The sequence below is a fragment of the Brugia malayi genome (genome assembly GCF_000002995.4).
Source record: "Brugia malayi strain FR3 genome assembly, contig: Bm_v4_Chr4_scaffold_001, whole genome shotgun sequence".
In the NCBI taxonomy this organism is placed as follows: domain Eukaryota; kingdom Metazoa; phylum Nematoda; class Chromadorea; order Rhabditida; family Onchocercidae; genus Brugia; species Brugia malayi.
Genome location: NW_025062478.1, coordinates 3,857,537 through 3,870,434, shown reverse-complemented (window position 1 = coordinate 3,870,434; position 12,898 = coordinate 3,857,537). Strand labels below are relative to the sequence as shown.

The 12,898-nt window shown below is 26.0% G+C and overlaps 1 protein-coding gene across 3 annotated transcripts; it reads left to right on the top strand.

Annotated features, from left to right (window-relative positions):
• Window positions 1-3,647: 3,647 nt before the first annotated feature.
• Window positions 3,648-12,243, top strand: Bma-pygl-1 (carbohydrate phosphorylase, putative; the record flags this gene model as incomplete). Of its 3 annotated transcripts, XM_043081538.1 has the most annotated exons (20): window positions 3,648-3,770; window positions 4,182-4,298; window positions 4,961-5,062; window positions 5,972-6,154; window positions 6,689-6,802; window positions 6,982-7,114; window positions 7,215-7,297; window positions 7,626-7,769; window positions 8,026-8,101; window positions 8,235-8,398; window positions 8,740-8,912; window positions 9,232-9,346; window positions 9,624-9,806; window positions 10,040-10,165; window positions 10,418-10,516; window positions 10,647-10,769; window positions 11,131-11,258; window positions 11,382-11,516; window positions 11,792-11,858; window positions 12,067-12,243. In XM_043081538.1, 20 exons carry the CDS (start codon window positions 3,648-3,650, stop codon window positions 12,241-12,243), a joined length of 2,565 nt encoding a protein of 854 aa, XP_042937472.1. The 3 variants fall into 3 exon arrangements, with proteins under 3 accessions (XP_042937472.1, XP_042937473.1, XP_042937474.1); XM_043081539.1 differs by lacking the exons at window positions 3,648-3,770; window positions 4,182-4,298 and having other exon boundaries at window positions 4,991-5,062; XM_043081540.1 differs by lacking the exons at window positions 3,648-3,770; window positions 4,182-4,298; window positions 4,961-5,062 and having other exon boundaries at window positions 6,068-6,154.
• Between the last annotated feature and the right edge of the window lie 655 nt (window positions 12,244-12,898).

The following is a 12,898-nucleotide window of genomic DNA, read 5'->3' as shown; positions in this document are numbered from 1 at the left end:
TTGTAAAATATATTAGTTTAATGTTCTCTTTGCATATTGGAGTATATTTTACTTTATAAATATTTTTGTTCCACCTTAACAAATTTTATTTTTTTCAACATTTTATTTTGACTTAAAATTAATTTTTTAATATTGTATAAAGATAAAAAAACACATATTCAAACAGTACATTAGATGATAAAATAATTAGCATAATATGCAGATAATATTATTTTGTTTATTATTTTTTTTTTTTTTGAAAGCCAAAATCTAAATTATAAAAATCTTATGATAATAGTGATTGATTTTTTAAAACTAAATTAAATTTGCATAGCATTTGTTTTGGAAAAGTGAAGAATGATAATAATAATTATAGAAATTATTATTGTTTATTAATTAGTTAATTCTAATAATGAACGATTATTCATTATTTAAGAAATATATTTTTTATTAAAATTTCCATTAATTTGTACCAAAATTTGTTCAAAGTATATGCATATATTTGTTTATTAATATCTAATAGATTTAACGACTTACATAAGTAAACAATGGTTACACGTATCATAAAAACTAATAAATTTCTAAGTCAAATGGTGTGATTATTAGTGATAACATTTTTATTGCAATTTTTAATAAATATTTCTTTTTCATTTTAAAAGAAAAAATGAAATGCTTATTAGAAATGAAAAAAGAATGAAAATTGTTAAATTCATTGCTAAAAGAATTGATTTCGACGACGAAATTGAATCTTATTGTTAAGTGATAAACAAGAAAAGAATAATATTTTTTATTCTCGAAATTTTGTTAAGAAATTGTGTTTTTGCGTTTTGTTTTTTATCCTTTCTCTTTCTTTTCTTTTCTTTCTGATATCATCATAATTTTAGTCTACTTATTGAAGAGTTTAATAATCATTCATGTCAAAGCCATTTCATTCCTCTCTGATAGTGCTGCCAAGCACAATCATTGTCAACATCAATAATGATATTATCACTATAATAATAATTAATTAGCAATAATAATAATAAACACATATATTGTAAAAGACAATAAAGCTCATTGACATATGAAATTACTGCTTTAAAGGTTAAAGGTTACTAGTTCGAATCCATCAATGTAAATGTAAATGGAAAAGAATGCTAAAAATGAATGAATGATAAAGAAAGCGTAGAAAAAGAGAATGTAAAAGGAAGAATTTAGAAGAATAAAATGGTAGAAGAAATAATAAAATTCTCTAATAATCAATTTTTTGAACATTTGCTTAAATCGATAAAATGTTAGATTAACAAAATTAAGGATGAAACACATAAATGTTTTAAACGAAAAATTCATTGCTTTATCATATTGTTGACAATAATAATTATAATTATTCTCAATCTCATTCTTGTTAACATTCATTATCATTATCAATCTATCACTATCATCATCATCATCATCATCATTAATCATTATCATATCATCTTTTTGTTGTTTCAGATTGCAATCAAAAAAAAAAAAAAAAATTTGAGGTTGCTGTTTCAGCTGTCGATGTGATGTTATTTTCAGAGTTGCTAGTGATGATGCTAAAGATTTAGTTTTTAGTTAGACAAATACTTTTATTGCTTTGTAAAAAAGAAAAATGCTATTCTTGTATGTATGTATGTGTGTATGTGTGTATGCCTGTATGCTTATGTATGTGTATGTGGATGGATGGATATATATATATTATGAAGGAGTAGTAATAGTCACCTGTTGTTTTAGTTCAAATCATTATCACTTGCTTATATTTAAACAAAATATTATCCCTAATGATGTTGAATGCTTTGCTTTAAAATTTTTTCTTTTTAGTAGTTTATTTTCAAATTATGAAGTTTAAAATTTTTTTTTTTTTAATTATTAAAGCTTTAAAGACTTTGCAAATAATTCAAAAGATTATTAATACTTTATAAGTTAATAATTTTTCAATTTTTTTCTTTTGTATTTATAGATGATAAATTAATAATAAATGGAATACATATATATTTAAGTAGAATTGGTAATTTTGCTTTTTCTTCGAAACTTATTCAATTCATACTGAAAATTACTTTAGAGGTGAGCAATAAATAGAGTAAATAAGCTTAATAGCAAATAAAGTAGAAAAAAATAAAAAAAAGAAAGAGAAAGAAATTTTATTATTTGATTCACTTTTTTTTTAAACAATTTCAGTGTAATTTTAAATGAAGAAAGTTGAAATATGAGTTAAATTGTAAAGGAAAAAAAGAAGAAGAAGGAAAATATTGGATGAAAAAGTAAGCAAGCAAATAAATGAGTAATAAAATAAGTAAGTAAATAAATGAATGAGAAAAGTACGTAATAAAATTAAATAAATTGTCAAATAAATAATTTGCTAATATAAGTAATTTAGATAAGTAACAGTAATTTAATTAAATAATCAATTGGAGAAGCATTTTTTTTTTCAAGCATAATTTACTATTCAAAAGCATAATTAAATATTTTGATAGGTATTTATTAAATTTGCAATATTGGTAAAATTGTTTAAAATATTACTGCAATAATATAATACTCATTGTAAGATAATAAAAAAAAAAAAAACTAATTTGGAAAGTGAAATTTCCAGTACTGATATAAGTAATATAACTGATATAAGTAAAATTTTTTAAATAACTGAAATTTGAATGATAAATTTAGCTTTACAAAACGTTTAGTATCTTTCATACGTAAAAGAAATAATGGAATTGATAAGTGATAAGGAAAGCATAGATCATTCATTTGGTCATGCATGGAACGATCAATGAACATTTATGTGTAGGAAATCATAATGTGTGATAAAAAAATTTTCTTAAATTTCAATTCTGATAAAAATTATCACTCCTATTATTAATATTTAGTATTAAGTTGAATCGCATGCAGTGATTAAAATAAATTTTATCATTCAAATATTGTCAAAAATTAAACCTATTTTTATCATATTTCAATAATATTTTATATCGAGCATAATCATATTTCATCTTTTTAGTTAATTTTTTTTTCTCATTAAAAAACAATTTTTGCTTTTTCTTTTTTTTGATTAAATAACGCTTTATAATAGCATTTTAAATCTAATGCAATAATTTTTACTGATTTGAAACTGAAACATTACAAATAAATTAAATTTTTAACATCGAGAATTTCAACAAATCAATCAGTTTTTTTTGTCAAAAAAATTTTTTTTTTTTGGTTTTAGAAATTACTAAATGAATGAAAACGTTCTACGTTTTATATTTTATAAATGATTAATTTCAATTTTTAGTTCTTTTATCATTTTGGATGCTTTTCATTAAGAATTATCACATAAATTTATTTTTTTCTTTTTTCATTCATAATTTTATAATTATAATTCTGTTTGTATTTTGATTTATACAATTCATTAAATTAATATTCATTAGCTTTTCGTTTTTTTTTTTTTTTTTTTCTCTTTTTCATATATTACGTATGCTACAAATTTACAATTACGTTTATTCGAAATGTTTGACGTTTATAGCAATTTATTTTATAAAATTATAATTTTCAAATTACTTTTTCAGTTTTTGTAATTTGAAACTTATAATTTTTTTTTATTTTTTTTTCTAAATTGTATTGGTAATTTATTGCAAATAATCCTTTTAGCAAATTATGAATAATTAGGATTATTTGAAGGAAGAATAAGAAAATAGATGGCAATGCTCACTGATCGTGATCGACGTAAGCAAATTAGCGTACGTGGAATTGCTCAAGTGGAAAATGTTACAAATATAAAAAATTCCTTTAATCGTCATCTTCATTTCTCTATCATTAAGGTTTTGTTATAAAAATTAATTTGATTAATTTAATTAAAAAAAAAAAAAAAAAAAAAAAATGAAAAGAGAAATTTTTCTACAGCAAATAAGCTTTTTGTAATAACAATATAGAACAATATAGCTAAATAATTAAAATTAAAAAAAAAAAAAAACTTAAATAAGGTTTGTGTTAAACAAAAAAAAGAAATGAAAAGATTTAGAGTATATTTAATAGAAGAATAAAAAGATTGTTCAATTAGTTCATTTGAAAAAACTTTGCTAATAATTAAAAAAAGTATTGCATTTTTTGAATTTTATTCTAACTTTATTAAGCATAAATTAACTTCTTATTAGTTATTAAATTGTATTAAATTATTATGATTATTATATTAAATTATTAAATTGTATTAAATTATTATTATTAAATTATAGGATCGAAATGTTGCGACACCACGGGATTATTATTTTGCTTTAGCAAATACTGTCAGAGATCATTTAGTGAGCCGTTGGATTCGTACACAGCAATATTATTATGATAAAGATCCTAAAGTATTTTATTTTCCTTTTTTTTTTCAATTTAGTTCTGAAATTAAATTTACTTTAGTTTTTTTTATTCCATTACTTAATTACTTCAGTTTTTAAAGTAAAATTTACTTCAATTTTGTTCATAAGTGAAACTTTTAAGTAATTAAGATTTTTCCTAAGGGAAAAAAAAAAAAGAAAATTTTTACTGTCTTTTATAGAATAAAAGAATTATTCAACCAATAAAATTTATTAGAAAAATATTTGCTTTGTTAGTTGAAAAAAAAGATTTTTTTTTTTAGTGGCTAAGAAAAGTATATATTTTTATATTTTCGTACATATAAGACTGCTTTATGTATAATTTTTTCTTTTTTGTGATACACTTCATTGATTAATTTTTTTTTATTCTAAGAAAGATTATCTTTTAGCTTAGTTAAGACTATCTTCTGCTATAGTTATCATTGTGAAATTACCACTGAATATAGTTATGACATTCTTTTACTCTAACTATCGATATGAAACCATCTCCTAGTCCAGTTAGGACTATTTTTTAGTCTAATTGCCCGTACCAAACTACCTTCCAGTCTAGCCTAAGCTATCTTCTAGTCTACTTATCTATACAAGATTCTAATCTAGCCTAGACTATCTCCTAATTTACTTATCATTAATACTGAAATACCTTCTCTCAGCGTGTTTACTACTTATCACTTGAATTCTACATGGGTCGAACGTTATCAAACACAATGATGAATATCGGTATACAAGCAGCCATCGACGAAGCATTATACCAGGTGAGACAGTATACTATTTCACAGTGTCCCAGTATTTTCTTAAGATCGGCGATGATGGACAACATTTAACGATTGTCCGCTATGAATTTTTGCTGTCTCTTCGGAATATGAAAAATTAGTGATTTGCAAATATGATTCATTTAAATTGTTATTAATAAAATATTATTGATAGTAGAGATGGAACTGAATTACAGCATTTCACATTATTATATCTTCTGGAATTTATTTACAGCATTTGAAACTTTCTCATTCAGTACAATCTTTTTTTTTTAATTTCAATACCAAATTTAATATGTAATATATTTTTTAGTTCATTCTAATTTCTAATCTCTCTAAATTCATTGTTTAACTTTCTCGAATATAAATGAAGCTTATAGTGGAATTGTTAATTTCATAAATTTTCCTTATTGAATTGTGCAATTGTTGTGTTATTCCATCATAATTGTTGAACTAGGATAGTTGGCAAAATTTTTTGATGTATACAGAAACTTTGCCAATATATTTGAATGATTAATATAGCATCTCAATAAAATCTTCTTTTATCCTTTTTCTTTTTTCTCTCATTTAGCACGTTTTAAGGAGATCGAGACTTTTTAGTATTGAAAAGTTGTTTATCAAAAATAACAGCTGTTGTTGAACAATAACAGCTGTCTTATAGGTTTAAAATTTATCCTTATTTTCGACGATTGCTTATTTATTTGTCTTAGAAGTACTGACTAAGCTAAGATCTCTATATATTGCATTTTTAGTTTTATTCTGTTCCAGAAACATATAATCTTTGTTCTGTTATTCTGCGCTTTTCTTTTTATTTTTCCTTGCAAAATTATTTTTTGAATTTTTATTTCATTCGGAATCGAAATGAAATTTTGCATTATATTTGCATGATGCAATTTATTTTTCCAAAAATAGCTCGGTCTTGATGTGGAAGAATTGCAAGAAATCGAAGAGGATGCTGGCCTTGGAAATGGTGGTCTTGGTCGTTTGGCAGCATGTTTTCTTGATTCAATGGCTACATTGGGTATTGCTGCTTATGGATATGGTTTACGCTATGAATATGGTATTTTCAAGCAACTCATTCGAGACGGTTGGCAAGTATGTTTAATTATTTATGATAAGTGAAGATGACATAGTGGTGAATATATCAGCTTTCATGCTTATTATAGAGAAATTTATGATAATGGTAAGTTAATGTTTCCTTGCACCTTATTTTCTTTTTTTTTTTCAGTATTCATTGGAATTATATTAATAGTTATCATAGTCATCTCATTCAGAGGAACTTTGTCCAAAAATAAAAGAATTAGCATATCTAATTACAATAATTAATTACAATATTATACAATCCAATTTAGCATACATAACTGTGTGTGTGGCTTGCTGTGCTTATTTCGGCCACTTAGTCAACTCTACATTTATTTTTAATAAATTAGAGTTCAGTCCAAGTAGCATAGACTTGTTCTATATTACCATAGCTTTATCATATGTACCAGGTAACGTATTAAATAAAAGGATAGTAAAAACCAGCACTATAGATAATGTGAAGGGAATACCGACAGTGATAGTTAAATTATTCAATGAAAGAAACATAATGAAGGGACAAACTTCTAAACAGAAAAAAATATGTTTTAGGTTGAAGAACCAGATGATTGGTTGCGATTTGGTAATCCGTGGGAGAAATCTCGTCCCGAATACATGCTACCGATCAATTTTTATGGCAAAGTTGAAAAAGATGCAAATGGCAAAGTAAATTAATATTTAATATTCCAATAATGTTTTTTTCAATAGCATAGTATATCAGTAGTAACATTAATTTTATTCATGGAGAAATTTTTTTTTTAAAGTTTTTTTAAAGTTCAGTAAAAGATGGTAGATTCATTTTTCTGCTTATTTGGAAAACATGTAAATTAAAAACCAAATTTCAGAGCAAATGGGTTAATACACAGTTGATGTTTGCAATGCCATATGATACACCTGTTCCTGGTTTCCGGAATAATGTTGTAAACACGTTACGTTTGTGGTCAGCGAAAGCTGAAAATAAATTCCACTTGAAATTTTGTATGTATTCAAAATTGAAATTTTTAATTATGAGTAACAAAATATTTATTATCTTTTTAGCAGTTTAAAGTACAACAGAAATTTATATAAATTTTTGCAGTCAATGACGGTGATTATGTGCAAGCAGTAATGGATCGTAACATCTCCGAAAATATTACCCGTGTTTTGTATCCCAATGACAATGTATCATTTCCTTGATTTTTCAATTAGTGCTCATTTATTTATTCATAATAAACAGTTTAAATTAATAGTTAAATTAATAACAGCCAATACGGAAAATGACTAAAGGCATAGATGGAACGAAATAATTTAATCTTTGGATTTATAATTCTGCTTAAGAAACTATCATATGTGAGAAAACTATCACTCTTAATTATGTATTATGTTTAACATAGCGACTGAATAAGTTTTAGTAATTTTTATATATAATTGATAAAATTCAGTAAAGAATGTCATTTTATTACATTGAGAATGATAAGCAATTAGTAAAATGAGATGCACCAATTTTTAGGTCTTTATTGGGAAAGAACTTCGTCTAAAGCAACAATATTTCCTAGTAGCAGCCACACTGCAAGATATCATCAGGCGTTTCAAATCAAGCAAATATGGCTGCCGGGATACTGTTCGATCGAGTTTGGACAATTTTCCTGATAAGGTAATTATGCGCTAAATCGAAAATGAAATAAATTTGATTGTTGAAGTCTTCAAACGAACAGTGGGGATGATCTAATATTACTTTAAGATTTTATTTCAATGAATGGCCTTCTATCGAATTATGATTAAGTTGTTAATTCTTCATCGAGAAGTGAATTAAATTGGATTATGGAATGATTTATTTCTAATTTCTTATTAAGATAAAATTTTGTTTGAAGTGTTATAACTTTGGAATTCTTTTTTCTTTTCTTCTCCAGGTTGCAATTCAACTAAACGACACTCATCCATCAATTGGTATTCCGGAACTCATACGTTTGTTTGTCGACATCGAAGGTCTGCTATAACTATTTCATACAATTGTTAACTTATCGCTGACTGAAGTTTAACAAGTTTTCTTACTTATGTGCAATCGGATTTCTGATTTCTTGAAAAATTTTCACAAATATGTTGCAACATTTAATTTTAGGATTACCATTCGATAAAGCTTTCGATATTTGCGTGAAGACATTTGCATATACAAACCATACGCTTTTGCCAGAAGCTCTTGAACGATGGCCAGTATCATTGCTCGGGAATTTATTGCCGCGACATCTGGAAATCATATATCAAATTAATCAAGTTTTCATGGATGTAAGTTATTTTGTTGTCACTAAATAAGTTAACAATTCTGCCAATTTAGTTGTAGGTTTTATTCGCTTTTCATAATGTGAATAAATTATAAGATTATAAAAATAAGATAATTTATAATAAATTGTAAATTATAAGATTTTTATAATGTGGATAAATTATAAGATTTGAAAACTTGAAAATATTTCCAAAAACTTGTAATTTCAAAGTATTTTTGAAGATTTTTTTTAAAAGTTGTTTCATATTTTCAGGTCATTTATTTAAACCAAAAGCTATTTAAAGTGCAATAATTTTGGCTTTTTACGAGTCATTCCATAAAAAAGTGTAAAAATTAAACTATTAAGGCAATATCTGCACGATATCCAGGAGATTTCGATCGTATGCGTCGCATGTCGATTGTAGAAGAAGAGGATGGATTTGGTGAAAAGCGAATCAATATGGCACATTTGTGTATCGTCGGCTCGCATGCTGTTAACGGTGTTGCTGCTTTACATTCAGATCTGTTGAAAAAAACCGTGTGAGTTTGACTTCGAGATTTGCTGATTTTAGTTTTAAGTTAACGCTAAATGGTTTATAATCGAATTAGAAAAGAAACATTGTACCAGCATAAGTGTGCGATGAGGTTTAATTCCAAAATTCAGTAGTATCATTTAGTGAAATAATTATGATATTTGGTTCTGTAGTTTGACCACTGATTAAATGCAGATTTTATTATTTATATCAATAACTGTTGTACCATTAGCTTTCTTATCTCTTTTCTTTATAGACATTTATGTCTAATACGAGGACTAATTTTGATGTGCAATTAATTCATGAATTTATAGGTTTCATTTCAGATTCAAAGATTTTCATGAATTTTTCCCAGATCGATTCCAAAATAAAACCAATGGTATAACACCGCGGCGTTGGCTTTTATTATCGAATCCATCTCTTGCTGATGTTATTTGTGAAGTAAGTATCTTATGTATCTTAATTAGCAAGTTATAACTTTCTACTTCTTTTATAAATAAAAAACTTCTACAAGTTTGTATTACTTATCACGCATGTGATGTAATGTGTTCTTTAGTTTTGTAGGAATTGATAATATATCAATTCTCGAAAAACGAATCATATGATCCACTTTTCATGCTACACTTTTTTTTTGACTAGCTTATAGTTGACAACGGATACTCACAATTTGTGAGTGGCATTTTTCTAAATTAACTTTATTTTTTTTTGTTTTTTTCAGAAAATCGGGGAAGATTGGATTACGGATCTTGACAAATTACAAGAATTGAAAAAATTTGCTAACGATTTAGGCTTTTTGGATGCAATTCGTCGGGTAAAACAGGAAAATAAAATGCGTGTAGCGCAATATCTCGAAGACGAATATGATGTCAAAATCAATCCATCTAGTATTTTTGATATTCACGTGCGTCGTTTTCCTTCATTTATATTTCTTACTTATATCCTTATTAATTGGCAAGTGATTTCTGGAATAAAAAACATTAGATACTGAACCTTTCATTGACGTTGTAGTTAATTAATGCTAACCATTACGATAGAACTTGCATATATTTGTAAAAAATATTATTACACAAATAGTTTTTAAAAAACTTCAACTGCTTATATTGATAAATGAATAATTTAAGTAATTAATTGTAGGTTAAACGAATTCATGAATATAAACGTCAGCTTTTGAATGTATTGCATGTTATTACACTTTATAATCGTATTAAAACCAATCCAAATGCAAATATTATTCCACGTACTGTAATCTTTGGAGGAAAGGTTACGTTTCTACTATATATCTATTTATCAAATTTAAGATTTTTTGTATAGTTCACTAAACGGTAAATTTAATGGGTTGGCTTGTGTTATATTTGTAAATTTATGAAGTTTTTACTAGTAATATTCTTATCAATTCCTTTTTTCTTCTTTTTTTTTTTGATTTCAAATATTGTACTGAAGATAAGATCTTTTTTCTTTTGTTTAATTTTCTTAGAAATTTTACGGAATTATTTTAGTTGCTATTCATTGTAGGCAGCTCCAGGATATCATATGGCGAAACAGGTTATAAAAATGATTGGCTGTGTTGCAGATATAATAAACCATGATCCAATTGTTGGGAATAAACTGAAGGTTTTAATTTTTTTTTTCCTTTGAAGTAACGAAAATTTTACTTTTAGATAGCATTGTAAGAGAGATGTTGCATTGGTAATGAAACAAAAAAGCACATTAAACCTGAGAAAATTCTCTTCGATTATTTCAGGTAATATTTCTGGAAAATTATCGTGTGTCTCTGGCGGAAAAAATTATTCCGGCTGCAGATCTTAGTGAACAGATTTCAACTGCTGGTACGGAAGCTAGCGGAACGGGTAATATGAAATTCATGGTTAGCTTTGTGGTTTCATTATTATTTGTTATTCGGTTTAATGGATTGCGCACTTGCAGAATATGCTCGGGAAATTTAAGGAGCGTGTATTTTCTGATAATTATTTTCTCCATTGAATTTCATAATGATAGCCTAACAATTATATGATTTATTAATTTTCGGAAAGTTATGTAAAAGAATTGGACTATAATAATGGTTCTACTTTGGAACATAAAGCTTATTTTAAAATTTAATACTTGCCAACACATTTAGCGAGAAATTTATAAGCCAAATGATTTATTAACGTTTAGAGTTAATGGACATTTTGTAAATGACGGAATTTATTTATGTTAGACATTTATAAACAATAGAAATTATTTAGTTGAATGGTGCGCTAACCATTGGTACGCTTGATGGAGCTAATGTAGAAATGATGGAAGAAATGGGTCGTGAGAATATTTTCATTTTTGGTATGGAAGTTGAAGATGTCACCGCACTTAGTAGAAGAGGGTTAGTTTATTAATAAAATGATTAATATTTCATGCTTATTCCTGCGATCAATTTGGAAAAACTTTTTTTGATCAAAGTTATTTCTTTATCATTTCCATATCATTTCTTTTTTCTTTTTTTCAGTTACAATCCAGAAGATTTTATTAAGAAAAGTCCAGAACTTGCAAAAATCATCGAACAGATTGAGACCGGTTTCTTCACTCCTGATCAGCCTGATTTATTACAAGATGTTGCGATGGCACTGAAGAAGTGGGATCGGTCAGTTCTTTAATATTTCAATGAAATTTTAATGTACGTAATGTAAAAAGATGTTTTCAGGAGAAGTATGAACAGAATGTTTGCATTAAGAAGTTAAAAATAATTTAAAAGATTAATTAAGAGAACTTCCATACTGATATATTAAGAAATTTACAAGACTTTATTGTTGAATTAACCTAGTTATGGTCGATTTCAATTTGATTTAAGTTAAACTCGAAAAACAAATTTTTTCTTTCACTGATGTCTTAAATGTCATAACTTTTTTTTCTTTTAAGTTTTATGGTGTGCGCTGATTATGACGCATTCATCAAGTGTCAGCTGGAAGTAGAACAAACTTATCAGGTTTGCTTGTTGATCCATTTTGTAGGTAACATATTGTCGAATATTTACTTTGTTTTTTTTTTCAAACTAAAGTTAATTTAGTATCCATTTTCGATGAAAATAGACTTTTTAGTCTCATTTAATTTATTTATTATTGCATTTACTTATGTGTTGAGCCTTTTTATTTAAGGTTAAAATAATTTCATATATCTAATGAAATTCATTCCAGGATGTGGACAAGTGGACACGCATGGCCTTAATGAACATTGCAAGTAGCGGTAAATTTAGTACGGATCGTACAATTGCAGAATATGCACGGGAAATTTGGGATGTGGTACCAGGTGAACTTAAATTGCCGGCTCCATTCGAGAGTTCCGAACATCAGCAGCAACAAAATAGCAAATAAAAACATTTGAATTCGACTTTTGCTTGTTTTTGTTCATATGGAATACTTCTGACTAAGTAATATATTAGTTTAATGGTAAGGGAAAATGTGGTTATATTTGAGTTAGAGCTAATAGATATTATAAGAGAATAGAATAAGTAAAGGTTGATAGAAATTAATGGAATTTCCCCTATAGTTTCTTGTAGATTTTTTCTCTCATTTTTTCCTTCAGAACAAATCATGTAGATTTTTTTCTGTTGTTTTTCAAGTATTGTGCATAAAATAATTTATCCTCTTTCTCATATATAGTTCAGTTATATTATTTGTATTCGAATATATGTCAACGAGTATTGATATGCCTGTGCAACTGTGCCATCAATTTTCTTCAAAATATGTTTTCCGAATGTGTTATGTACTTTTTCTTGTATAACAAGTTAGCTTTATGGGTAAAAAAAATTCTTATTTCATTTCTATTTATTATATAAAATAATTCAGTGAAATTATTGGAATTGATTAAAGCCATCGATTACAGCTCATCCTTATCTCTTGCGAATTCCTAACTTGAAAGACTTTTTTTTTTTTCGAAATTAAGTTCCACATATGTTTTTTATTTATAGCAGATATAAATAGATTAAATTTACATGATCATAGAGGTAAAGCTAATATATTTCTTATT